Consider the following 27,274-nt stretch of genomic DNA (forward strand, 5'->3'; position numbering starts at 1 on the left):
GCCTCAGTAAGCTTTTTGACTTAGGTTGTTAGCTCTTCAACAAATTCAGATAGTTTATATAATTTATAGGTTTGAAAAGAACTTGTATTTTGAGAGAAATCCTTGTGATCATTATCCTATAGGGCAAGAGTCAGCAAACTTTTTCTATAAAGGGCAAGATAGTAAATATTTTAAGCTTTGCAGGCTGTGCATTTTCTGTCACAACTACTCAACTCTGCCAGGAGGAAAACAGCCATAGACAAAAGAAACAATAAGCATGATTGTTGTCTCAGTCCACTCGGACTGCTATACAGAATGCCTTAGACAAAGTAATTTATAAACAACAGAAATTTATTGCTCGCAGTTCTGGAGGTTGGAAAGTCCAAGATTAAGGCACCAGCAGATTCGGTGTCTGGTGAGGTCCTGTTACTCATAGATGGCAACTTTTTTTTTTTTTTTGAGATGGAGTTTTGCTCTGTTGCCCAGGCTGGAGCGCAGTGGTGTGATCTCGGCTCACTGCAACCTCTGCCTACTGGGTTCGTGCCATTCTCCTGCCTCAGCCTCCCGAGTAGCTGGGACTACAGGCACCAGCCACCACACCCAGCTAATTTTTTTTATTTTTAGTAGAGACGGGGTTTCACCATGTTAGCCAGGATGATCTCGATCTCCTGACCTCATGATCCACCCGCCTCGGCCTCCCAAAGTGCTGGGATTACAGGTGTAAGCCACCGTGCCCAGCCAGCAATTCCCTGTTTTAAAACATTTTTATGTCTGGGAGCGGTGGCTCATGCCTGTAATCCCAGCACTTTGGGAGGCCGAGGTGGTCAGATCACCTGAGGTCGGGAGTTCGAGACCAGCCTGACCAACATGGAGAAACCCTGTCTCTACTAAAAATTCAAAATTAGCTGGGCATGGTGGCGCATGCCTGTAATCCCAGCTACTTGGGAGGCTGAGGCAGGAGAATGGCTTGAACCTGGGAGGTGGAGTTTGCAATGAGCCGAGATCGAGCCACTGTACTCCAGTTTGGGCAACAAGAGTAAAACTCCATTTCAAAAAAAAAAAAAAAATTTTAAAAATTAAAACATTTTCGTTACCTCCAAAAATTTGTTTAAGCCCTGTTTGCTGTAAGTCCTCACTTCCATCCTCAGCCCTAAGCAACCACTGTCTTTACAATTTTTACGGGCCGGGCCTGGTGGCTCACACCTATAATCCCAGCACTTTGGGAGGCTGAGGCGGGCGGATCACGAGGTCAGGAGATCAAGACCATCCTGGCTAACGGTGAAACCCCATCTCTACTTAAAATACAAAAAATTAGCCAGGCGTGGTGGCAGGCGCCTGTACTTCCAGCTACTCAGGAGGCTGAGGCAGGAGAATGGCGTGAACCCGGGAGGCGGAGCTTGCAGTGAGCCGAGATCGTGCCACTGCACTCTAGCCTGGGCGACAGAGAGAGACTCTGTCTCAAAAAAAATAAATAAAATAAAATAAAATAAAATTTTTACTTTTCTGGGAATTTCATATAAATAGAATTATGAAAGAAGTGGTCTTTTCTTCTTCCATGTCATAATGTTTTTTAGGTTTTTTACATATTGTAGAACGATAGGTATTTAATTTGTTTTTTGTTTTTTTTTTTGCCAAAGTACTCCTATATAGGAACATACATACCACGTTTTGTTTATCCATTCTGTAGTTAATAAGCATTTGGATTTGTTCACATTTTGGCTATTTTGAGTAATGCTGTTATGAACATTCTCATACCAATCTTTATATGGACATGTGTTTTCATATCTCTTGGGTAGAATCATAGAGGTAAAATTGCTGAGTCTTATGCTAAGTTTATATTTAGCCCTTTGAGAAACTGCCAAGCTGATATGTAAAGAGAATGTACCTTTTTATACTCCAATCAGCAATTTTTTTTTTTTTTAATAGAGAAAGAAAAAAGGGGGCCCAGGGGACCAGCGTTCGGCATATGGAGGATCCCGCCAGCCTCTGAGTTCCCTTAGTATTTATTGATCATTCTTGGGTGTTTCTCGGAGAGGGGGATGTGGCAGGGTCATAGGATAATAGCGGAGAGAAGTTCAGCAGGTAAACATGTGAACAAAGGTCTCTGCATCATAGACAAAGGATTAAGTGCTGTGCTTTAGATACTATACACATAAACATCTCAACGCCTTAAAGAGCAGTATTCCTGCCTGCACCTCCAGCCCTAAGGCGGTTTTCCCCTATCTCAGTAGATGGAACATACAATTGGGTTTTACACCGAGACATTCCTTTGCCCAGGGACAGGCAGGAGACAGATGCCTTCCTCTTGTCTCAACTGCAAAGAGGCGTTCCTTCCTCTTTTACTAATCCTCCTCAGCACAGACCCTTTACGGGTGTCGGGCTGGGGGACAGTCAGGTCTTTCCCTTCCCAAGAGGCCATATTTCAGACTATCACATGGGGAGAAACCTTGGACGATACCTGGCTTTCCTAGGCAGAGGTCCCTGCGGCCTTCTGCAGTGTTTTGTGTCCCTGGGTACTTGAGATTAGGGAGTGGTGATAACTCTTAAGGAGCATGCTGCCTTCAAGCATCTGTTTAACAAAGCATATCTTGCACAGCCCTTAATCCATTTAACCCTGAGTTGACACAGCACATGTTTCAGGGAGCACACGGTTGGGGGTAACGTTACAGATTAACAGCATCTCAAGGCAGAAGAATTTTTCTTAGTACAGAACAAAATGGAGTCTCCTATGTCTACTTCTTTCTACACAGACACAGTAACAATCTGATCTCTCCTTCTTTTCCCCACATTTCCCCCTTTTCTTTTCGACAAAACCGCCATCGTCATCATGGCTCATTCTCGATGGTCGCTGTCTCTTCGGAGCTGTTGGGTACACCTGCAGACTAACAACAGACAAAACAGGCACACAAGGATTAATATGAAATTTATAATCATAGTACTTCCGATGGTCTTAACCCAAGTGACAGGGTTAAGATTTGCGAGGCCATCAGCAACTCCTGCGATTGCCTCAGTTCCTGGCACCAAATTTAAATAGGCTTTTGATGTTTTGAAAATTTGTTCTTTTAATCTGGAAATGTCTAAAGTGAGATTATCTTCTCTTTCCTGAAGATGGTGTCTAACCATGTCCCAGTGATGCTCAGACTCATTATAAACTTGGGGTGTAATACAAAAATCTGATGTATTCCAGTCACACTGTAACTGGAAACGATGTTCTAAGCTCATGAGCCTGTCTCCCATCCAAATGACAGTTTGTCTAAGATCATTAATTTGGTTTGCCAATTTTTGATCAATACCAGATTGTGAATTCCACAATCTTGTAGAATTTTTTTGCCAATCATTAACAAAGTTTACCGACTGAACAGAAGAGTGCAATGCAACTCCTGCCACAGCAGCTGTAGCTGTGATTGCAATTAATCCCATAATCACTGTAATTAAAGTAAAAGTGAATCTTTTGAATCTATTTAAAACGCCTTTTAATACTTCAGTCAAAATATGGATGGATGGCGAGGCCTCCCACGGTCGGTCCATGGACACAGGGATCCACACTCCTTCTCTTGCTCTCACCAGCAGAATACGGTGCTGCCAATTAAAAGTCGAATCAATGCAAGTAAACAATCTGCAATTTTCACAGGTTATAGTTTGAGAGTCTGGTTTAATAACTATATTTCCTACAACTAGCATAAAAGGGGGCTTTACGCAACTTTGTAAAGGAACCGTTAGACTGGAATTTAGGTCAATAGTATAAAATGGCTTACGATCTCTTGTTTCTAAAGTTTGACTTCCAGACCAAATTCTAATGAGGTATGAGGCCACAGTAAACCTCCATAATTCTGGATGTTCAGGACCAGAAACAGGACTTATTATTTTTGGTCTTGGGGTAGAGATTCCTTCTTCTCCCCGTTCCCAAGGGTGCAAACACTGTTATTTGTTATGCTTATGCTTGTCTAAACTTTCTGTTAAGTCGCTATCAACAGCTGGACTCACTTGTGCACTGGGACATGACTGAGTTCGTCCTGTGCAATTGTGGTAGAATTGACCTCGAGGTGCCCAATCTATAATAGTTCTGAATTCATTGTTTTGTAATATCACCGCACTATTGGCCGCACATTCTTCCCAAACTAAAACTTCTGTATTTTTTGATCCTTTGGGAATTTCCTTGGGGCAAGGTTTCCCTTTAGGTCTAAATTTCAATGATCTTTGATAAGAAAAGTCTTGTAAATAATTTACCCGTGGCCTGAGTGACATCCCACTTACCATGTGATAAGTGAATCTACTGATGGGACTGACAGTAGGTACTTCTACCAACCAACTTTGGACTGCGGCATTAAACATCCTGGTGCTCTCCCTAGGCAAATAGGAGGATAATGATACCCAGTGGAAATATTTATCATCATCTCTTCTTCCTCAGGTTTGGCAGGGCAACGATCATCTGTGGGGCCAGGTACCCATACTCTATCATTAACATATACTTCAACAGGATTATCCATCCATGTGGCTGGTGTTTCCATCTCCGTGGAGGTGCTTTTCTTTGCATCTCTGATGGGTTCATTGTAGAACTTCAAATGTCTAGTGGGTATCCAAACAGGAAGCTTGTCCAATCAGCAATTTATCACAAGGATTTCTCTCAAAATAAATAAAGAGAATGTACCTTTTTACACTCCAATCAGCAATTTATGAAGGTTCCACTTGCTAAGCATGTTTATCAGCATTTAGAATTATCAATCTTAATTTTAACCATTCTGATTGGTGTGTATTGGTATTGCATGGTGGCTTTAATTTGCGTTTCCTAATTACTTAAGATGTTGAGCACTTTTTCATGTGATTATGAGCCATTTGTATGTTTTCTTCGTTGAAATGTCTATCAGGTCTCTTGCCCAATTTTAAATTGGGTTGTCCTCTTGTTATTGAGCTCTTCTTTTTATGTTTTGTATAAAAGTTCTATATCAAATATAAGATCTGCAAATATTTTCTCCCAATTTATGCTTTGTCTTTTTGTTTTCTTCAAGGTTTTTTTTTTTTTTGAGACGGAGTCTTGCTCTTTCGCCCATGCCGGAGTACAGTGGAGCTATCTCAGCTCACTGCAAGCTCCACCTCCCGGGTTCACACCATTCTTCTGCCTCAGCCTCCCAAGTAGCTGGGACGACTATAGGCGCCCGCCACCATGGCCGGCTAATTTTTTGTATTTCACCGTGTTAGCCAGGATGGTCTTGATCTCCTGACTTCGTGATCTACCCGCTTCGGCCTCCCAAAGTGCTGGGATTACAGGCGTGAGCCACCGCGCCCGGCCATCGAATGAAGTTTAATTGGCTGGGCTGGTGGGGAGCGTGGAGTTCACCCCTGTAGTCCCAGCACTTTGGAAGACCAAGGTGGGGGCATCCCTTGAGCCCAAGAGTCTGGGCAACATGGTGAAACCCTGTCTGTACAAAAAAATACAAAAATTAGCCAGGCATGGTGGCATGCCCCTGTAGTCCCAGCTACTCTGGAGGCTGAGGTGGGAGGATCACTTAAGCCTGGAGGTAGAGGTTGCTGTAAGCCCAGATAGCATGGCCTGGGAAATGTAGCTTTCAATCCAGCCCTTGCAACACAGGGAGTAAGGAAATAAATGTAGAAATGGATTGTGAATGAAAACAGACAATATCTGGCCAGGTGCAGTGGCTCACACCTGTAATCCCAGCACTTTGGGAGGCCAAGGCGGGCAGATCACCTGTGGTCAGTCAGGAGTTCAAGATCAGCCTGACCGACATGGTGAAACACCGTCTCTACTAAAAATACAAAAATTAGCTGGGTGTGGTGGTGTGCACCTGTAATCCCGGCTACTAGGGAGGCTGAGGAAGGAGAATGGCTTGAACCAAGGAGGCGGAGGTTGCAGTGAGCCAAGATCCCACCACTGCACTCCAGCCTGGGCGCCAGAACAAGACTCCATCTCAAAAGAAAAAAAGAAAAGAAAATAGACAACGTCTAGCACTGCAATTGTAGAAGAGAATTCTTGCAATAAAAATACTATTTGGAGTTTTGACATGAAGAAGTTAGCAGATCCACAAATCTCCCACAAAGCACCTATGATCTGTAGAAAACCATCAAGGCGGCCGGGCGTGGTGGCTCATGCCTGTAATCTCAGCACTTTGGGAGGCTGAGCTGGGTGGATCACGAGGTCAGGAAATCGAGACCATCCTGGCTAACACGTTGAAACTCCGTCTCTACTAAAAATACAAAAAATTAACCGGGCGTCGTGGCGCGTGCCTGTAGTCCCAGCTATATGGGAGGCTGAGGCAGGAGAATGGTGTGAACCCAGGAGGCGGAGCTTGCAGTGAGCCGAGATCGCACCACTGCACTCCAGCCTGGGCAACAGAGCGAGACTCCGTCTCAAAAAAAAAAAAAAAAAAGAAAGAAAACCATCAAGGCAGCTAAAAAAAAGTTTCAGTGCTCTGGAAATTTGCCAAATGTGTATATAGAACTGAGAAGTGTTCATTCATGAAAATTTGTTAGGCTGGACACAGTGGCTCATGCCTGTAATCCCAATACTTTGGGAGGGCTTGGTGGGCGGATTGCTTGAGCTCAGGAGTTGGAGACCAGCTCGGGCAGCATGGTGAAACCCTGTCTCTACAAAAAATACATAAATTAGCCGGGTCTGGTGGTGTCGCACCTGTAGTTGCAGCTACTTGGGAGACTGAGGCTGGAGAATCACTTGAGCCCAGGAGGTGGAGGTTACAGTCAGCCAATATCATGCTACTGTACTCCAGCCTGGGCAAAAGAGTGAAACTCTGTCGCAAAGCAAAGCAAGAAAAAAGGAAGGGAGGGAGGGAGGGAGGAAGGAAGGAAAAATTGCTTAAATGTGGGTGCAAATAGCAAAAGTCTGTGATGTTCCTATCTGGGGAAACTGTCATAACTTCCCAATACTGTTTAATTTGATGAATGTGGGGCCAGATAAATAAATTATTACCTTTGATTACACTACCAGAGCGATGTCAGTTGATTTTTTTTTTTAGAGACGGAGTCTTGCTCTGTCACCCAGGCTGGAGTGCAGTGGCGCGATCTTGGCTCACTAGCTCACTGCAAGCTCCGCCTCCTGGGTTCACCAGCCATGCTCCTGCCTCAGCCTCCCCAGTAGCTGGGACTACAGGCGCCCGCCCCGACGCCCGGCTAATTTTTGTATTTTTAGTAGAGACGGGATTTCACCGTGTTAGCCAGGATGGTCTTGATCTCCTGACCTCGTGATCCATCCGCCTCGGCCTCCCAAAGTGCTGGGATTACAGGCGTGAGCCACTGCACCAGGCTAGCTTGATTTAAATACTGTCAGCTAAATTGGATCTCACTGACAAGTGATCAGGGATGTCCAGCAGCTCTACTAACCTGAAGTCTGACCTTTTTTGTTTTGTTTGTTTGCTTGAGACACAGTCTCACTCTGTTGCCCAGGCTGGAGCACAGTGGTGCCATCTCTACTCACTGCAACCTCCACCTCCCAGGTTCAAGCAATTCTGTCTTAGCCTCTCCAGTAGCTGGGATTACAGGCATGCACCATCACACCCAGTTAATTTTTGTATTTTTAGTAGAGACAGGGTTTCACCATATTGGCCAGGCTGGTCTCGATCTCTTGACTTTAAGTAACCTGCCCACCTCAGCATCCCAAAGTGCTGGGATTACAGGCATGAGCCGGTGTACCTGGCCTAAACTCAGATCTTTTTGGAACAAGAAATGGAACAAAATGATAGATAAGCTTTTGCTAGGGAGGCCCAGGTGGTGAGACAGCAATAGGGGGCTTGATAAACTCTCACATATGCCACATTGAGCAGAGGATGAGCACATCTGTAACAAAGATTGGATTGAGCTGAAGCCACTCATGCATCTCTGGCCAACTGAATATGACTATATATGCAGAGAAGATGCAAGAGATCCTAGTGGAATCTAACAGCTAGAGTAGACTTGAATGTGGCCTGTGGTTAGAAGGTGCTCCGCTGCCAAATTGCAGATCCATCAGCACAGTGTGGGAGCCTAATTGGCTGTAAGCATAGTCTGACTAATGCTTACATTAGCTGAATGCTAATGTATGAAGTCACAGTGGCAAAACCTAGGAAGCAGGGCTTAAACGTAAAATAAGAAGAAAGCAGCCACATATTGCTGAGGAGACAGAGTTCACAAACAAACAAAACAAAAACAATAGTGCACAAGAAGGGGAACTGGAATCCAGAGTTGCTTCAATACATTATCTCAAATGTCAAGTATTCAATAAAACATTATAAGACATACAAAGACCCATCCTCAGAAAAAAGAGAATTCAATAGAAATTGTGTCTGATTGTCCTCAGATATTGGATTTAGCAGACAGAGGTTTCAAAGCAAAGCAGCTATTACAAATAAGTTCAAAAAGCTAAAGAAACCCCTATTTAAATAAGCAAAAGAATGGATTATGGCAATGAATCAACAAATAGAAAACCCCAGTAAAGACAGAGGTTATGAAAAGTACCCTTCATCCAGTTTCCCACACATTTTCCTCAAAGAAGAAACACAAATGGCAAATAAGCACCTGAAAAGATGCTCAATATCAATTGATCATTAGGGAAATGTAATGATTCCAAACCATACAAATCAAAACCATAATGAGATACCACTTCTCACCCACTGGGACAGTTTTTTTGTTTGTTTGTTTGTTTGTTTTTTTGAGATGGAGTCTCACTCTATCGCCCAGGCTGGAGTGCAGTGGCACTATCTCTGCTTACTGCAAGCTCCACCTCCCAGGTTCACGCCATTCTCCTGCCTCAGTCTCCCGAGTAGCTGGGACTACAGGCATGCACCACCACATCTGGCTAATTTTTTGTATTTTTAGTAGAGACAGGGTTTCACCATGGTAGCCAGGATGGTCTCGATCTCCTGATCTCGTGATCCACCCTCCTCGTCCTCCCAAAGTGCTGGGATTACAAGCATAAACCACCGCGCCTGGCTTGGGACAGTTATTTTAAAAATGGAAGTCACAAGTACTGAAGAGAATTTGGAGAAATTGGAACCCTTGTGCCTTGCTGGTGGCAATGTAAAATGGTGCAGCTGCTATAAAAAACATGGCGATTCTGCAAAAAGCCAAACAAAATTACTATATGACCCAGCAATTCCACTTCTAGGTACATCCTCAAAAGAATTGAAAGCCGAGCCTCAAGCAGATACTTGTATAGCCATTTTCACAATAGCACTCAAAATAGTCAAAGGGGGCTGGCATTGCGGTGGCTCATGCCTGTAATCCCAGCACTTTGGGAGGCCGAGGCAGGGGGGGATCACGAGGTCAGGAGATTGAGACCATCCTGGCTAACATGGTGAAATCCCGTCTCCACTAAAAACACAAAAAATTAGCTGCGTGTGGTGGCAGGTGCCTGTAGTCCCAGCTACTCAGGAGGCTGAGGCAAGAGAATGGTGTGAACCCGGGAGGTAGAGCTTGCAGTGAGCCGAAATTGGGCCACTGCACTCCAGCCTGGGTGACAGAGTAAGACTCTGTCTCAAAAAAAAAAATAGTCGAAGGGGTAGAAACAACCAGCCTATACTAACAGACAAATGGATTAAGATAATGTGCTACATTCATACAAATGGAACAATATTCAGCCACAAATGGAATGAATTTCTGATACAACGTGGCTAAGCCTTGAAAACACTATGCTAAGATGTAACAATTGCTTCTCCTGAACCTGTCTGCGCTGAGCCAACTGCAGCCCCACACAGCATGGAGCTCCCTGCAGGGCTGTGAGACACCAGCAGCTCTTTCTCACCTCTCCATGCAAATGTGCATGTGTGTGTGTGTGTGTGGACACGCACACTCACACACACACTCCGTCTTGCTCCTCTTGCCTGAATTTACCCCCAGGCCACACTCATCCATGATTCCACATCTTTGTGTCTCTGGGGCCTTCTCTCTGGAGCACATTTTCCACAACTGGCAAAAACCTGCTCTCCTGAGATGCAACCCACTGTCACCCATTCTGTGCCATCTTCTGAGTCCTGCAGATGGAGTGTTGCCTCTCCCAGGCTCCCGAGTGCAGCAGAGTCAGCCACTGAAGTCTGTTCTATCTGCAACACGAACCTCTGAGGGCTGGGCTGTGTCCTGCTGCACCCAGGGAAGGCTGGCGGGCAGGAAGCTGGGATCTGGAGTCACATGGACCAGGGTTCAAATCCTGGGCTTCTCCAGTTATACCCTGTCATATCTTGGACAAGTCATCCACCTTATTGTGCTTCAGTTTCCTGGTCTATAAAATGAAAACAGTGGTACCTGCCTTGTAACTTGTTTGTGAGGCTTAAGAAAGATAGTGAATATTTGCAATGTGCTAGACATAGGGCTTGGAGCAGGGTAAATGCTCAACACATATGTTGGGGTGTTCACCACTATCATTGTTCCTGGAATGAACCGAGGGTCGGGCTGCTTGTTCTCATGGTCCAGTCATGAGATGCAGATGACCTGGGAAAGAAGAGTTTATTTCTGTAAACAGGTACAGGGAGAAGGGCAGGGGCAATTCACCAGACCAACTCAAAGTTACAAAGCTTTTCCAGTGCTTAGACACCTTCTAAGCTATATGTCTACTTGCTAGTGTGCATTCATCTAAAGACCCAAGTGATGGATTCCATGTAATCTATAACTAAGGTGTGGGTTAACTGGGCATGGTGGCTTACGCCTATAATCCCAGCACTTTGGGAGGCCGAGGTGGGTGGATCACCTGAGGTCAGGAGTTCGAGATCAGCCTGACCAATATGGTGAAACCCCATCTCTACTAAAAATACAAAAATTAGCTAGACGTGGTGGCATGCGCCTGTAGTCCCAGCTACTCTGGAGGCTGAGATAGTCATTACCCTTATCATGTCTCCAGCTAAGGTATGGAGGTCTGGGGAGTTTCTTTAGACCCCCAGTAAGACTTGCTTAATCCTAAACAGGTTCTGGTATGAGGAATGTAAGAATTCCTTCATTGTCTTGACATGTTTCAAGGCCCAGGAGAGGCCCGGGCAAGACTCTTGGAGGGCGTCTGTTACATTCTAGCCATTGTGTATGAGCACTGGCTCTTTCAGCCTTTAATATCTAACCATTCAGTCAGTGCTGAAGCAGTTGTTATGGAGGCCTACCTGTTCAACTGTTAGTGAGACCTGGCCTGCCACATCATCATTACTGTCTAAACTCCTAGCACAGAGGAGTTTATCAAATGCATGACATCTGGGCCAAAGATCTTTTTTTTTTTTCTTTGAGAGAGAGTCTTGCTCTGTCGCCCAGGCTGGAGTGCAGTGGCGCAATCTCAGCTCACTGCAGTCTCTGCCTCCCAGGTTCAAGTGATTCTCCTGCCTCAGCCTAGCTGGGAATAGTCCCAGAGTAGCTGGGACTACAGGTGCCCGCCACCACGCCCAGCTCATTTTTGTATTTTAGTAGAGATAGGGCTTCACCATGTTGGCCAGGCTGGCCTTGAACCCCTGACCTCAGGTGATTCACCTGCCTTGGTGTCTCAAAGTGCTGGGATTACAGGCGTGAGCCACCATGCCCAACCTGGGCCAAAGATCCTTTGACATCATACAGCATGAAAGTGTGGGGGCTGCCATGTGACTTACCATGCGGGTGGCCCAAGCCACATACACCTGGCAGGCCATCACCTGTTGGGGAGATGGCTTTACTCCTCAGCCAGTGAGGGGCAGAGAGGAGACAGGGGAAGGGGCTTACGTGGGTAGGCAGAGCTCTCCAGGGAACAGTGAGGAAGGAGGGGAGGCTGAGCTGCCAGAGTGACCACACACCAGGTTAGGTTTGCACCTGGGCATGTCTGTGTGTGAGGACACTGCCAGCCTTTGCCTGGGCCCCTGGGGAGTCTTTGTTTATGTACAAAGGCGGAGCAGCTTGGTTGGGAGAACATCACTTCCTGTTTTGTTGCCAGGCCCCAGCTAAGCGGTCCAGTTCTCCTAGAGAGAGCCACCCGGCTGTTCCCTGACACCCCTCAAGCCCCTCTCCCTTCCACCTCTGCCGAGGCCGCCTCTCTTATCTTATGTATCCTGCCTTCCTGGTGGAGGGCGCTTGTGTCCAGGAAGTGGTACATGGTGAGCCCAGCCTGGTCTGTATCCGCTGAGCCCTGACCCCTAAGGGACCTTAGTTGGTGTCGCTGATATGGGTCCCAAGACTCACTAGGCCTCGTCAAAGCTCCTGCCCTCCTAGAGCTAACATTCTAGGGGGACATAAGTGCACAAAGGTGAATATGCACAACATACAGTATGCAACAGAGGGAGGGAAATAGAACCAGGGAAGGGAGTCTACAGCCTACAGCCATGAGGGTGTAACCAAAAATAAAATTTGAAGGCACGCCCAACCATCTGAATGAACTTCCTCCTCAGCCAGGGTATTCTAAAATTTAACCTGAAAGACTAACCTGTTCAGGCCATGACAGGAAGTGGGAGTTGGACATGTCCAGGGTTTACATCAACACAAACTTTAAGTCTGATAAGAAACATTTACAGTCTATGATCTCTAGAGCCTGCTATTTAAAGGTTTCATATGCATGATAAAACCTCAGCCTTTACAATCCCTGATGATAAACCAGATATTCCTTTCTACTGATAATAAATAACTCTTTCAACCAATTGCAGTCAGAATATGTTTAAATCTACCTAACACCTGGAAGACCCTCCACCCCTTGTACACTTCAAGTTGTCCCGCCCTTCTAGATGGAACCAATGTAAATCTTACATGTATTGGTTGATGTGTCACTGTTACTGGAAAGGGGTTCTGATCCAGACCCCAAAAGAGGGTTCCTGGACTTCGTGCAAAAAAGAATTCTGGGTGAGTCCATAGAGTAAAGTGAAAGCAAGTTTATTAGGAAAGTAAAGGAACAAAGAGTGGCTACTCCATAGACAGAGCAGCATCATGGGCTGCTTGACTAAGGATACTTATAGTCATTTCTTGATGATATGCTAAAGAAGGGTGGATTATTCATGAGTTTTCTGGGGAAGTGGTAGGCACTTTGCAGAACTGAGGGTTCATCCCCTTGTTAGACCATATAGGGTAACTTCCTGACATTGCCATGGCATTTGTAAACTGTCATGGCGCTGGTGAGAGTGTCTTTTAGCAAGCTAATGCATTTTAACTAGCACATAATGAGCAGTGAGGATGACTAGAGGTCACTTTTATTGCCATCTTGGTTTTGGTGGGTTTTGTCTGGCTTCTTTTTTTTTTTTTTTTTGAGGCAGAGTCTTGTTCTGTCACCCAGGCTGGAGTGTGGTGGCATGATCTTGGCTCACTGCAAATTCTGCCTCTCGGGTTCAAGCAATTCTCCTGCCTCAGCCTCCCGAGTAGCTGGGATTACAGGCACCTGCCACCACTCTCGGGCTAATTTTTGTATTTTTTTAGTAGAGACGGGGTTTCACCATGGTGGCCAGGTTGGTCTCGCACTCCTGACCTCAGGTCATCTGCCCACCTCAGCCTCCCAAAGTGCTGGGATTAAAGGCGTGAGCCACCGTGCCCAGCCTTGTCTGGCTTCTTTACTGCAACCTGTTTTATCAGCAAGGTCTTTGTGACCTTTATCTTGTGCCGACCTCCTATCTCATCCTGTGACTTAGAATGCCTAACTTCCTGGGAATGCTGCCCAGTAGGTCTCAGCCTTATTTTACTCAGCCCCTATTTGAGATGGAGTTGCTCTGGTTCAAATGTCTCTGATATTATGTCTCCCAAAAATGTATAAAAGCAAGCCATACCTTGACCACCTTGGGCACATGTCATCAGGATCTCCTAAGGCTGTGTCAGGGATGCATCCTTAACCTTGGCAAAATAAACTTTCTGAGTTGATTAAGACTTGTCTCAGATACTTTTTGGTTTACAAGAGCTACACAAGAGGAGAGGGGAAGGAAGAGGTTGAGGAAGGGCCACACTTGAGCATGCAGGGCCTTGGAGGTAGCTGTGATGATGTGGCTTTGACTCTCGTTGGGTTTTGAGCAGAGTGGGAATGGGACCTGACTTGGGTCTAAGGAAACTCTTGGCTGCCCTGCTGTGAGAGAAGCCTAGGGGAAGGAGGAGGCAAGGAGGCAGTGAGAGGTTGATGGTAATGGTCCAGGTGATAGGGACAGGGGCAGAGAAATTCCAGGTAGAAAAGGGCGGGTCCCTGGTGAAGCCTCACCGTCAAGCTGAAAGGCCTGAAACCGCAGCCCAAAATGAGAACTTATATTCCTGTTTCCCACTCAAATGTCGCCGTTTCCTAAACCACCCATGGCTCCGCCCTGCCCCATCCTGTGCCTGTAAGGACCCCAGGCTCAGCCAGCAGACAGGAGAAGCAGCTGGGTGTCGGGAACTATGGCTGGATGTTGGAGAGAAGCGGCTTGACTTCAGAGTGACAGCTTGATGGTGTAACTTTGGAGAAGAGTCTGGCCGGAGACAGAGAGACTTGAGGAGAAGAAGGTGGCATCATTTCTGCCCCTCAGGGTATTGTGAAGATTGAATGAAAAGATGTATGTCACGTACCTGGCAATGTTGGGAACACATGCAGAGCTCAGTAAGAGGTGGCTCATTATCTGCTGCCAGGGTCATCCTGCTTCTCTTATCTTTGCAAGCCCCCTATTCCTGCAGCCTTGGGCTGGCCAATTCCTGTGCATCCTCTGGGTCTCCCTCAGGTGTCTTCTCAGGGAAGCCTTTCCCAATCCACCCCAACCCTCACACATTGCGACTCTCACCCAGAGCTGTTCCTCCTGCCAGAAGGAAGCCCACAAGGGTAGTGACAGACCCTCTGCCCCCAGCACCTAGAAAAGTCCCTACCTGTAACAGAATGTTCCTGAAGCCTTCCCTGGCCTCCCTTCCACCACCACCTGTCTCCAAGTTCAAGGCGCCATGGTCAGTCCCTGCGTGGGACTCCCATGGTCCTTCTCCCTCCCTCCTCAGACCTGCCCCACAGCAAGGTATGGGTGGGGGTGGGGAGGTTTAAGTCAGATCAGCCTGGATCAGGTGCAGGTGTTGCCCTGAGGCTGTGTGACCTTGGGCAAGTCACTGTGGGGCATCAGTCCCTCCCTTGCTAAGTACACACTCAAACAAGGCTTGTTCCTTCTTTACACTGGGAGCTCTCCCACTTACAGTTAACAATTTGCCCAGCCCAAGACAGTCCCAGGCAAGCCAAGCTGGTTGGTCTTCCTATTCCTACTACAACTGAACTCCTTAAAATTAGTTAACTTCACAAGCCAAACTATGACACATTCTCCTCAGACAAACAAAACACTAAAAAGAATCAGGGCTCCTTGGGGAAATGACTGATTTCAGGTCTGGGACATGGAGAGCACAAGATGATCTTGGAACAATTTGCATCAGACATCAAGGAAGTAATAACAAATTACGATGTTTTGAAGACATGGAGCCAGCTTGGAGGAGCTCCCACGGGCCAAATCTGCTACCATTTGAGCATCAAAGCAAGTAAGGAAAGTAATGGATTGTCACCCACGGAGTAAAATAAGAATCCATGGATCCATACTGCTAATGAATGAGAGAGAAGGGAATAAATGAGAAGGTATAGCTGCCTCACAGTACAAAGGCAACTCATAAATGGAGAAGGACTAATGGAAATAGAAAAGCAGCCAGTATGGCCGGTCGCGGTGGCTCACGCTTGTAATCTCAACACTTTGGGAGGCCGACGCAGGCAGATCACGAGGTCAAGAGATCGAGACCATCCTGGCCAACATGGTGAAACCCTGTCTCTACTAAAAAAAAAAAAAAATTAGCTGGGCATGGTGGCATGCGCCTGTAGTCCCAGCTACTCGGGAGACTGAGGCAGAATCACTTGAACACGGGAAGCAGAGGTTGCAGTGAGCCGAAATTGCATCACTGCACTCCAGCCTGGGGACAGAGCGAGACTCTGTCTCAAAAAAAAAAAAAAAAAAAAAAAAAAAAGCAGCCAGTATGGTAATAATTATTTCAGGCAAGAAGTAGTCATGAATGCCAAAACCAGTGGGTCAAGGTTTGAGGAGTGATAGGCTATATCTATGGTTGCAAAGTCTTCACTCATGACACTAATTACCAAAGAAAAACCCAGCATTAATCAGAGAAATACAAATCGACATCACATACCTCCCAGCTGGTGCTCTGAAAACTCAGCAACACCTCGACAGTCCTGCCAGAAACGCATCACCTCATCTCCCCATGAGCATATACCAGTGTGCACTACACTCCTCAGAAAGGCCAATCAAAGGAGACTCAGGAAACCTGACAACTGAATGCAACTGGATCCTGGACCACAAAAACAATACTGAAGCTCTCCAGTATGGTATTGGGCCCTCGTGCAATTAGAGTGTGGACTGTGCATTAGATAGTGTCAGTACCCTGTGTGCTGTGATTTCTGCTGTCATGGCTTCTTTCTAATTTGGTCTTGAGGAAGAGTGACCATAAGCCAAGATAGCCACTCTCTAGGAGAACTGAATGGGTGTGGGGGTCAGGTGAGATACAATGAGAAAGTAAAATTAAAAGGTACAAACAGAAGAAATTTATTATTCTTAGGTCCCGGAGAGGTTAGGGAAGCCTAAGAGAGGCGGACAAGCAGATGGGGAGGGGCAGTGAGAGACGGTGGGAAGGAAGGGACTATGCCTGTGCTAGGGTCCATGGGAATCATCCTTTAGGATTTCCCTTGGGGCCTGTGGACTGGCTAAAAAAATACGACGGAAGGGTGAACTCATTTGCACTACTCTGATACTGGCCATTAGGTGCTATGGCGGTCAGCGGCTGTGGGGTGTGTTGCGCTTTAGGTCAATGAGATAAACAATAAACGAATTATCTCACACACCACCATATACGGAGAAGTGTTACCTACGCCAAGGCGAAGGGTACGACTGGCTTTCAAACAACTTAAGTCAGGCCTAAAAATAGATGCGGAGACAACAATTATATTTACCACGTTTATGACCCTGTATTAATGGAAATGTCTTTATTCCCAAGAAATAGACCTTGAAGGACTGAGGGGCGGCGCTGAGGTTCCCGCTGGCCCCTGGGCGCCCCCTGCTGGCCCGTCCTCCTTCCGTCCCCAGACGGCTGCACAGAGCATGCGTCACACCGTCCCCGAGTTTCCAGCAGCAGCCGTTCACCCGCGCTCTCGGATGCGCTTCTCTCTCGTGGCCTCCCGGGCTCTGTCCGCGTTGTTCATCCCACGGTCGGGAGCCCAGTCCCTCCGCCCCGCACCCGCCTCCCCCTGGGGGTTCTCCCGGCAGCCGTCTTGCCACCCCGCGTGGCCGCCGGCTGCCAGAGGCACAAGGGAGCGCGAGGCGCGGCGACTGAGCAGTGTCCCAGGCTCTGAGTGTGGGGAAGGCCGCGGGGCCCGCCCACTCGACCGCCGTCCAGGGGACTGCAAGGCGCCGGTACATCCGGCTCAACGCTGGCGGCGCAGGCCAATCACGGCCGGGGACGGGTGGGCGCGGGGCTGGACGGGTTTTGTAGTCGGTGCGCTAGTGGGACTACTGTCCCCACAGTCCCTGGGCGACATTGGCGTCAGCGGCTGCGCCCGAGGGCCCGCCCCTCACAGAGCATGGGCCAATCATAGCGGGGGGGCCGGGCGGGCGCCGGGCATGATGGACCTTGTGGTCGGAGCGCGGGCAGGACTCCAGCCCCCAGCAGGCCCCGCGCGCCGGAGAGGAGGAGCCGTGCGGCGGCGCGGGCGGGCGGGCGGCCGTCGGGGCAGGGCGGCGGCAGCGGCGGCGGCGGCTGAGGAGGGCCCGGCCTGCGAGAGCCTCGGTGGGAGCCGGCTCAGTCCTCGGCCACCATGTCGGCGCCGTCGGAGGAGGAGGAGTACGCGCGGCTGGTGATGGAGGCGCAGCCCGAGTGGCTGCGCGCCGAGGTGAAGCGGCTGTCCCACGAGCTGGCCGAGACCACGCGTGAGAAGATTCAGGCGGCCGAGTACGGGCTGGCGGTGCTTGAGGAGAAGCACCAGCTCAAGCTGCAGTTCGAGGAGCTCGAGGTGGACTATGAGGCTATCCGCAGCGAGATGGAGCAGCTCAAGGAGGTGAGCCGAGCCGGCCTGCCCCGCGACCCCCGCCCGGCGCCGGGGCCTGTGGGCGTCGTCCCTGGCACCAGGGCGGCCAAGGTCAGCTTGCCAAGCGGGGGCCGGCAGGGGTGGGCCGCGGGGCGGAGGGGGCACGGGCCCAGAGCCGGGGACCCGGGCAGTATGTGGGAGTGGGCCCGGCCTTGGCTAGCAGGCCGGTGCCGCGGCCGTTGCAGACGCCGCTAATGCAGGGGTCCGGGCGCCCTGTCGCCTCCTGCAGCTGCCCGCCTGCTGCTGTGCGGACCTGGGCGGCCCCGGCGGGCAGGGCTTCGTGAGGGCTGATGCTCTGCGGTGGTCGCTATTCCGGGTGTGTCTGAGTGTGGGGTGGGATTGGGAGGGCAGTGGCTGAGCCGAGAGCTGAGGCCACGGATGCTGGTGACCCGCTGGGAGAGGCCGAGGGTGGGCCTGGGTCTGGGTGGCTGCGGCTCTGTCGCCTCCAGAGAAATCACTTCCCCTCTCTGGGCGCAGCTACTTTCGGAGCGTTTCTGCTTCTTTCATGAGTGCCTCCGAGGTGGGGAAAGGTCGTGGACAGCGGCCTAAGTGAGTAGGGGCTCGGGGTTGCACGTGGAGGTTGCCCCTGGCATGGGTCCCCCAGTACCCTTGCCCCAGGCGCATAGCTGTGTCCTCATTGCCGGGATTGCGCTCCCACCAGCTAGCATGACTTCCTTGGCCCACTTCCTGTCCAGTCCCCCCTCCCGGGCCCTTCCCCTCGCTGTGGCTGGCTGTGTTCCTCTTGGACGGAGACCTCAGTGGTCTGTGTCATTCCCACTGAGGGGAGAGGAGGTTCGACCACCAGGCTGGTCGAGGGTCTCCAGGCGGCAGGGCAGCGGGAGTCTTGGACAGTCCTTCCCCAGCTTCTCTTCTTACCTTCCCTGACTCCATAGCGTTGTTTGCAGGAATTGCTTTCTGGGAGAATACACCAGGGTTTGGATCCAGGCTGTGCCCCTTGCTAGTGATGTGGCTTTGGGTACAGGCCCTCCGTGAGTCTTAGCTTCCCCCTCTGCAAAATGGGAGTGCAGTACTGCGTGCCCAGAAAGGATTGTTGTGAGGGACGTGTATTTGGAAAGGACTGGTGTGGGGTCAGGAGTATAGCCTGGTGGTGTGCTCCCTTCCCCCACTTGAGTGTGTCCTGGTGAGCCCTTGGCTCTTGGTTTCCAGGCTTATCACCTGGCACCTCTGCTCCCAGTCAGCCCAGACAGGTGCCTAAACCATTTGCAGCCTTCCTTGCCTCCCCCGTGTCTGAGGAGACCCGTCTGTGGAGAGCAGAGAATGAATCCAAGCAGATGCTTGGATGTCTGGGCAGAGCAGGTGCTCAGTTAGTACCAGTCAATGGCTGACCGTGGGCCAGCAGGAGCTGGGTCCTCCCCCATCACCCTCAGGACTCGATTCTGTTGTCTGTCAACAGGTATTGGCACCTTCTGCAATGCATACTCCAGTGGCGCTGGAGCTACAAGAGGGGTGAGATGCAGCTGCTCTTGCAAGAGTCCCCATCTTAGGGTGGGGCGTGTGATAGGGAGGCCGGGGGCTCTGAGAATATGGAGTGGGAGTGGACTCAGCCAGTCTCTGGACTCCTATAGCGGGGCTCACCCTCTCCAGCAGGCAGCACTATCTGTTAGGGCGCTTTTCCCTCTGCACACAGAGAAGCAGCCCTATTCCTCCTACCAAGTGCATCGTGAGCCGCTCCTGGGCAGCCTCTACAGTCCCTGTCTCTGTCCACAGCTTGGGTTTGGCAGTGTCCTCTGTGAGAAGGAATTGTCGCTGACCTAACTTGTCCCCACTTTGGTGCCCTTCATTTGTCAGGTCTTTGCTATTCTGACACAAACGTTTTGGCACAGTGAAGAATCTTGACATTTCCGTGGCATGTATCTGGAGGGTGAGTCCCTAGCAGAATCAGGAAGAGGGTATATCTGTTTCTGTGGGGACTCTTTAGGCGTCTGCTTGCTTGTTTTTTGTCACCACCTGGCTTCCATGTACTGGCCATGGCCTTGGACAAATTACTGCTCTGTCCAGAATCTAGTTCTCCTTTGTAAGGTGAGATAAGAATGTTTTTGCTCAGTCTCTAGCAGAGTCTAGAGGAATGTGCATCAGCGTTTCAGTTTCAGTAGATGTTGCCAGAAAGTTTGTACCAGTTCACCCCCCCTCAACAGCATGCCTGTTCCTCACACCCATGCCAACACAGGCTCTTGCTAACCTATTTAATTATGGCCAGTATTATAGTTGAAAATATTAACTCTTTATTAAAAAAAAAACACAATATTTAAGGAGACGATAATTGTGGGTTTTTTTTCTCCTGTAGAGCGGTATACCGCCTTAATTCTTTAAAAAACTTTATTTCTTGAACTAAATGCATTTAGTTACTAATAAATTGTGCTCCAAATGGAGTTGCTTGTACTCCTGCCCTGCATTTGTAGATAATAGGATCGTTGAGGGAAGGACGCTGGCCTGCTGGTCCCAGTGTGTGGGTTTCTGATCAGAGCTGAGGAGGGTCTTGTGGTGATGAATGGGAGACAGTGCCAGTCCTGTTGCCTTTCTCATGGGATGGGGGAAGTGTCTGTGTCCTGCTGACATCATAGCACTGTGCTGGCTGAGACCACAAGTGAGGTGGGTGCCCCCTGGTTGATTTTGCCTAATCATTCTGCTAGTGATTTCTTGAGCCTGACTCAGGACCATATCTGTCCCAGTTCCCACTGTGGCCTTTCCCTTCCTCTCCCTGGAATGGTGGGGAAGAGAATTAGATGGGCTTTGGTCAGCAACCTGGTGTTCCTGGTCCTGCGTGGCCGTGAGACACTTTGCTCTGTGTTCTCAGCTGCAGCTTTAAGAGGACAGGTGTGCTGAGGTGGCAGCTCCTGCCTTCAGGGCACAGGCAGGGACTGTAGCTAGGTGGGCTGAGGCTAGGTGCCCATGTGGTCCTCATGGTCAGGGGAGGGTAATGGGGGAGGTCTGAGAAAAGTCTTGACTCCACCTGAGCTCTGGCTCAGAGAGGAGGTCTGGACACCCTCACTGCTTTGGTGTGCCACCTTGGTGCCATAGTGCCAAGCTCTGGAGCATCATTGTCCTTGTCTGAGAGGTGCACGTGGGTGGAATTGGGTGTTGGACTGGGCACAGCACCCAACATGCAGCAAGTGCTTCGTAGGTCTTCTGTGGACTGAATCTCATGCCTCACTCAGGTCTCTGTCTCCTTGCTGCCGCACCTGCAGCTTCTCCCCGTTGTTGTCCTTGTCCCTGTTCAGTCTCAAGTAGCTTCCATTGCCACCTCCCAAGGGCTGCCCTAAGCATTGTCTCAGGCCCCTACAGCCTGGCTTGGGACTGCCCTACCTCTCCTGTGCCCACATTCACCCTTCATCTTAGAAGTCCCACCTGCCCTTCAAGCTCGGGTGCCTCTAAAATTCCCCTGCCTGCTGCCTTCTGGACTTGCCGAGCCCTGTTCCCAGCACCTGGGCAGCTGCAGGAAGTGGGGGCAATAGGGGGATTGGCAGAGGACCCTCCAGGAGGTTCCTCTGCAGAGTTACTGGGGGCGAAGCCCAGCCTCTTTGATTGTTTGCTTCCAGAGCAGGAAAAGTCCTGGTCTTGGTTAAAGCAAGTGTGGGATTCTCCCATTCGTCTGATAACCCCTGAGAACATTATTCTGTCCATTTCTGAACAGAAGGCTGTTGGGAGCAAGGAGGCTCTGGGAGACCCAAGGGCCTTTCAGGGGGCTGGGTGGTGGAAGTAGTCTGCTTTTGGTATGAAGAAGCCTGGCTTGGGTGGGAGCTGGGGCCCTGTGAATACCTGAAGCACAGATGGGTCTGACAGTTGGGGAAAGGCAGCTATAGGCATCCAAAGATGACGGCCATGTGGCCACACTGTTGTCACTAATTGTTGGGCAACTCTTTCCCCGCCGGGCCTCTCTTTCCCCACTTTTAGAATATGGGGCAGGGTGTCATGAAGGAATCATTAGGAACCCTTACACTTTTAAAAATGTCTGAAACTCCCACATCGAGCCCTGGTGCTGTTTCTTCCTGTAGGGCCTGGCAACTGGGCACTTGTATATCTCAATCATCCTGGGACCTGGCCAGGGAATCTGCCCAGCCCTAGGCATGCAGATAGTGTGCTCCAGGCCAGCCCTGCCAGCATGTGGAGGCGTGGACCTGGCCACCCTCCACGGGATTCAAGGCAGGCACAGCTGTGATGGAGCAGCTCGTCTTTGGGGACACCAAGCGAGCATGCTTTGTGGCTTAGCAGGTGGATCCGGAAGAAGGCCAGGCCCAGTGCTGGGAGCCCCTGGGCCCCTGGGGGTGCCTGGCACCACCTGAGCAGGACCAACTATATATGATGTCTGTCCCTGTGAACTCCATACTGACTCCACAGGGGGAGTCTGGGCCCTACCTGGTCTCCCAGGAGTTTGCGGCCCTGGATGAGCCTGTCTGGGCCGTGATAGGTTAATGATGATGCCTGTTACCTTGGCCCAGTGCCTGTTACCTTGGCCCAGTGCTCCGTGAGCCCCCAAGGTCGCGGAGGGGTGTCCCTGTGCCCTTGTGTCTGAGCATCCGGACCAGGTCCCTATAGGATTCCTGCTAGGTCTCCCCTGTCACTTAGGGACCACAGTCCCTTCCTTTGAGGGAGGAGATCAGTTTCTTCTTTGTCAGTTTTGAGCATCCTCCAGTCAGTCAGACCTGCTTCCCACATAGGTGGACCAGATGAAACTGTTACACACATCGGGGGTAAGAAAGATTTGGTTTCGTCTCAGACAGTACACCAGATGTTTGAGGTGGTGGTCGGCTGGTGGCCAGGGCTGGCCAGAACTATGCAGGCTTTGACAGGTAAAGCATTGGCCTTAGACCCTGTGTTGTCCAGTGTTCAGAGTGTGGCCTCTGAAGCCGAACTCTGGAGCAGGAGAGGGCCCAATGTGGCTGCCTAGCTCCCTCCTTGGTCTGAAACCCTACCGTCCCAAGCTGGGCTCTGCTCTGCTGTGGGAGGTGGATGGAGAGATGGGGACTGAGTGGCAGGCAGGCTTCCCTTGCCACCCTCAGAGCATTGCAGGCCAGGGTTAGGGTTAGGAGGAGGCAACTGGGGGCCCAGCTTCTTTTTTAGAAGCTACTGTGTTTTAAAAAATCATGCATTAACTTTAAGAACAGCAGAAAGTGGAGGGAACAGTGTCAGTAGGACCTGTGTAGATGGCGCACGACAAATGTGGAGAGCACTGGGTGTTTCTCTCTGGCAGCTCTTCTTCCCTTGTGAGTGTGTGATGTGTACAAGACACCATCAAACAAGGGAAAGGCTTTGTACATCTGTAATAGTTGTTTTTTATTAAAGTTAGTTTGTTGCTACTCTGAGATACAGAAAAGCAGGTTTAATTCAAGTAGATAAAGACAGGAAGGTTTCTGTGGATCCAGAGGTTCTGTGGCACTTCTAACTTATACTGTTGTGTTATTATATGAAATAATTGTCATGGTTTGCTTTTTATAGTTGGCTTTTTACTTTTTAATTTATTATTATTATTATTTATTTATTTTGGTAGAGTCAGGGTCTCACTATGTTGCCCAGGCTGGTCTTGAACTCCTGGGCTTGAGCGATCCTCCCACCTTGGCCTCCCAAAGTGTTGGGATTAGAGATGTGAGCTACCACGCCTCATCTATAGTTTGCTTTTTTTTTTTTTTTTTTTTTTTTTTTGAGACGGAGTTTCGCTCTTGTTGCCCGGGCTGGAGTGCAATGGCGCAATCTTGGCTCACCACAACCTCCGCCTCCCAGGTTCCAGCGATTCTCCTGCCTCAGCCTCCCTAGTAGCTGGGATTACAGGCATGTGCCACCATGCCTGGCTAATTTTTTTTGTATTTTTAGTAGAGACGGGGTTTCTCCATGTTGGTCAGGCTGGTCTCAAACTCCCGACCTCAGGTGATCCGCCTGCCTTGGCCTCCCAAAGTGCTGGGATTACAGGCATGAGCCACCACGCCCGGCCTTTTTTTTTTTTTTTTTTTTAGACGGAGTCTTGTTCTGTTGCCCAGGCTAGAGTACAGTAGCTCGATCTTGGCTCACTGTAACCTCTGCTTCCTGAGTTCAAGTGATTCTCATGCCTCAGCCTCCTGAGTAGCTGGGATTACAGGTGCGCGCCACCACACCTGGCTAATTTTTGTATTTTTAGTAGAGACGGGGTTTCTCCATGTTAGCCAGGCTGGTCTCGAGCTCCTGACCTTGGGTGATCTGCTTGCCTCAGCCTCCCAAAGTGCTGGGGTTACAGGCGTGAGCTACCGCGCCTGGCCGCTTTGCTCATTATTTATTTATTTATTTATTCATATTATTATTATTGTTATTATTTGAGACAGAGTCTAGCTCTGTTGCCCAGCATGGAGTGCAGTGGCACGATCTTGACTCACTGCAAACTCTGCCTCCCAGGTTCAAGCAATTCTTCTGCCTCAGCCTCCCGAGTAGCTGGGATTACAGGAGCCCACCACCACGCCCGGCTAATTTTTGTATTTTTAGTAGAGATGAGGTTTCACCATGTTGGTCAGGCTGGTCTCAAACTGTTGACCTCAGATGATCCACTCGTCTCGGCCTCCCAAAGTGCTGGGATTACAGGCATGAGCCACCGCGCCCGGCCTTTATTCATTTTTTAAAGCCATCTTCTTTGTTGGACATTTCGACATAACCAAAGGTGGAGAGAGTAATAGGATGAGTCCATGTATGCTGCTGCCCTGCACCTGCAGTTTGCAGCTGTGGCCAGTCTTGTTTCTTTACTGCAGTTCATCCGGTGTAGCTGTGTCTGTAAGTATATCAGTTGTTTTGCTAAGAAAATAGAATCTTTTCTTTTTTTTTTGAGACGGAGTTAGACGGAGTCTCACTCTGTCACCCAGGCTGGAGTACAATGGCGCGATCTCGGCTTACTGCAAGCTCCGCCTCCTGGGTTCACGCCATTCTCCTGCCTCAGCCCCCCGAGTAACTGGGACTATAGGCGCCTGCCACCATGACCAGCTAATAGAAAATAGAATCTTTTCTTACAAAACTTAACCATTGTTGAATTTTCACACCTAAGAAACTAACAAAAATTCTTTAGTGTCATCTGTTGTCCAGTCAGTGTTTGGATTTCCCCAGTTTGGCTCATAAATTTCATTTTACAGTTACTTTGTTTGCTTCAGAAGCCAAGCAGGATCTGCAGGTTGCATTTGGTTGAAGGCCTTGTCAATTTTTTTTTTTTTTTTTTTTTTTGGAGACAGTCTCGCTCTGTCACCCAGGCTGGAGTGCAGTGGTATGATCTTGGCTCACTGCAATCTCTGCCTCCTGTGTTCAAGCAACTCTCCTACCTCAGCCTCCCAAGTAGCTGGGACTATAGGTGCACGCCACCACACCCGGCTAATTTTTTGTATTTTAGTAGAGGCAGGGTTTCACCATGTTGCCCAGGCTGGTCTCGAACCCCTGAGTTCAGACAATCAGTCTGCCTCGGCCCAGCAAGGTGCTAGGATTACAGACCTTGTCATTTTAAAGACAGCGCCATGTGTGGCCTGTCCTGTCCCCTTTCATACTGTGCTGGCATTAGCCCTGGCTACTCTATTTTCGTGCCGTGGAGGGTGCTGGTAGGCGGAGATTCCCACTTTATCTACCCCTGCCAGACACCTCAGACACCTTACTCTTGTCTTTCTCTTTTATTTCCTTTTTTTTTTGAGACGGAGTCTCACTCTATTGCCCAGATTGGAGTGCAGTGGCGCGATTTGTGCTCACTGCAACCTCTGCCTCCCGGGTTCAAGCGATTCTCCTGCCTGAGCCTCCTGAGTAGCTGGGATTACAGGCGTGCACCACCATGTCTGGCTAACTTTTGTATTTTTAGTAGAGACAGGGTTTCATCCTGTTGGTCAGGCAGGTCTTGAACTCCTGACCTCATGATCTGCCTGCCTCAGCCTCCCAAAGTGCTGGGATTACAGGCGTGAGCCACCATGCCTGGCCTTTCTTTTCTTTTTTAAAATATTAGCCAGGGGCCGGGCACGGTGGCTCACGCCTGTAATCCCAGCAGTTTGGGAGGCTGAGGCAGGCGGATCACGAGGTCAGGGGATCGAGACCATCCTGGCTAACGCGGTGAAGCCCCGTCTCTACTAAAAATACAAAAAATTAGCCGAGTGTGGTGGCGGGCGCCTGTAGTCCCAGCTACTTGGGAGGCTGAGGCAGGAGAATGGCATGAACCCGGGAGGTGGAGCTTGCAGTGAGCCGAGATCGTGCCACTGCAATCCAGCCTGAGCAACAGAGCAAGACTCCGTCTCAAAAAAAAAAAAAAAAAAAAAAAATAGGAGCCAGGGTGCCTCCTTCAGCTGATGCGTCATGGCTTGGCTCTTGCATTGCTGCATTGTCATCACCTATTCTGGTTCATCTCTTGCCCCAGCCTTTACTGTGGAGCTCTGCCCACCTGAGGTGATGTTGTCATCTAGTGGGTGTAGATGCCAAGCACTTCTAAACCAGAAGGGAGGAACTAGTATTGTCACTGTCCTACCATTGGGGGCACTGAGGTCATAGTGAGGACCACTCATACTCCTACTAGCATGGCAGTGGACTCAGCCATTCTTGGCTTGACTTCTGTGACCTGGAGCTCCCCTCTCTGGGCCTCAGTTTCCTTGTTTTAGGCCAGTGCATTCCTGACGCCCTTGGAGGTGGATCAGTTTCTCCCTCTAGTGACAGCATCATGGTGGGCTCAGGCCCAGGACGCAGCTGCTTTGCAGGCATGTGTTGCCTGCTGCCTGGGCTCCCCATCCGCTTTGCTCTGCCCTTCCTCGTCTCACCCATGTTCCCTCAGTACCACCCTCACAACATGCAGGGGTGTAGGGCTGGTTGATGACAAGTGTGTCCATGAGCCTAGGGGATTCCTTGGGTGTCCTAAAATGTGACCTAAGATAATTATCAGGGAACATGCCCCGATATTCACGTAAGTTCTTTTCTATTTTCCTGAAGTGTCGGCCAGCTTGAGAAATAAAGGGACAGAGTACAAAAGAGAGAAATTTTAAAGCTGGGCGTCCGGGGGAGACGTCACATGTTGGTAGGTTCCATGATGCCCCACAAGCTGCAAAAGCCAGTAAGTTTTTATTAGGGAGTTTCAAAAGGGGAGGGAGTGTGCGAGTAGGTGTGGGTCACAGACATCAAGTACTTTACAAGGTAATAGAATATCACAAGGCAAGTGGAGGCAGGGCAAGATCACAGGACCGAGGTGAAATTAAAATTGCTAATGAAGTTTCGGGCACCATTGTCATTGATAACATCTTATCAGGAGACAGGGTTTTGAGATCAACTGGTCTGACCAAAATTTATTAGGCGGGAATTTCCTCTTCCTAATAAGCCTGGGAGCGCTATGGGAGACTG

At 49.4% G+C, this 27,274-nt stretch overlaps 1 protein-coding gene across 3 annotated transcripts in view; it reads left to right on the forward strand.

Annotated features, from left to right (window-relative positions):
* Positions 1 to 17,572: 17,572 nt before the first annotated feature.
* The window catches only part of BICD2 (BICD cargo adaptor 2), a 61,289-nt gene continuing 51,587 nt past the window's right edge, over positions 17,573 to 27,274 (forward strand). For all 3 annotated transcript variants that reach the window (XM_054502623.2, XM_063650251.1, XM_054502624.2), the window contains exon 1: positions 17,573 to 17,926. In XM_054502623.2, the coding sequence (XP_054358598.1) occupies positions 17,687 to 17,926 (240 nt within the window). In that variant the 5' untranslated portion in view covers positions 17,573 to 17,686. The remainder of the gene's footprint in view (positions 17,927 to 27,274) is intronic.

This window comes from Pongo pygmaeus, chromosome 13 (genome assembly GCF_028885625.2).
Source record: "Pongo pygmaeus isolate AG05252 chromosome 13, NHGRI_mPonPyg2-v2.0_pri, whole genome shotgun sequence".
Lineage (NCBI taxonomy): Eukaryota > Metazoa > Chordata > Mammalia > Primates > Hominidae > Pongo > Pongo pygmaeus.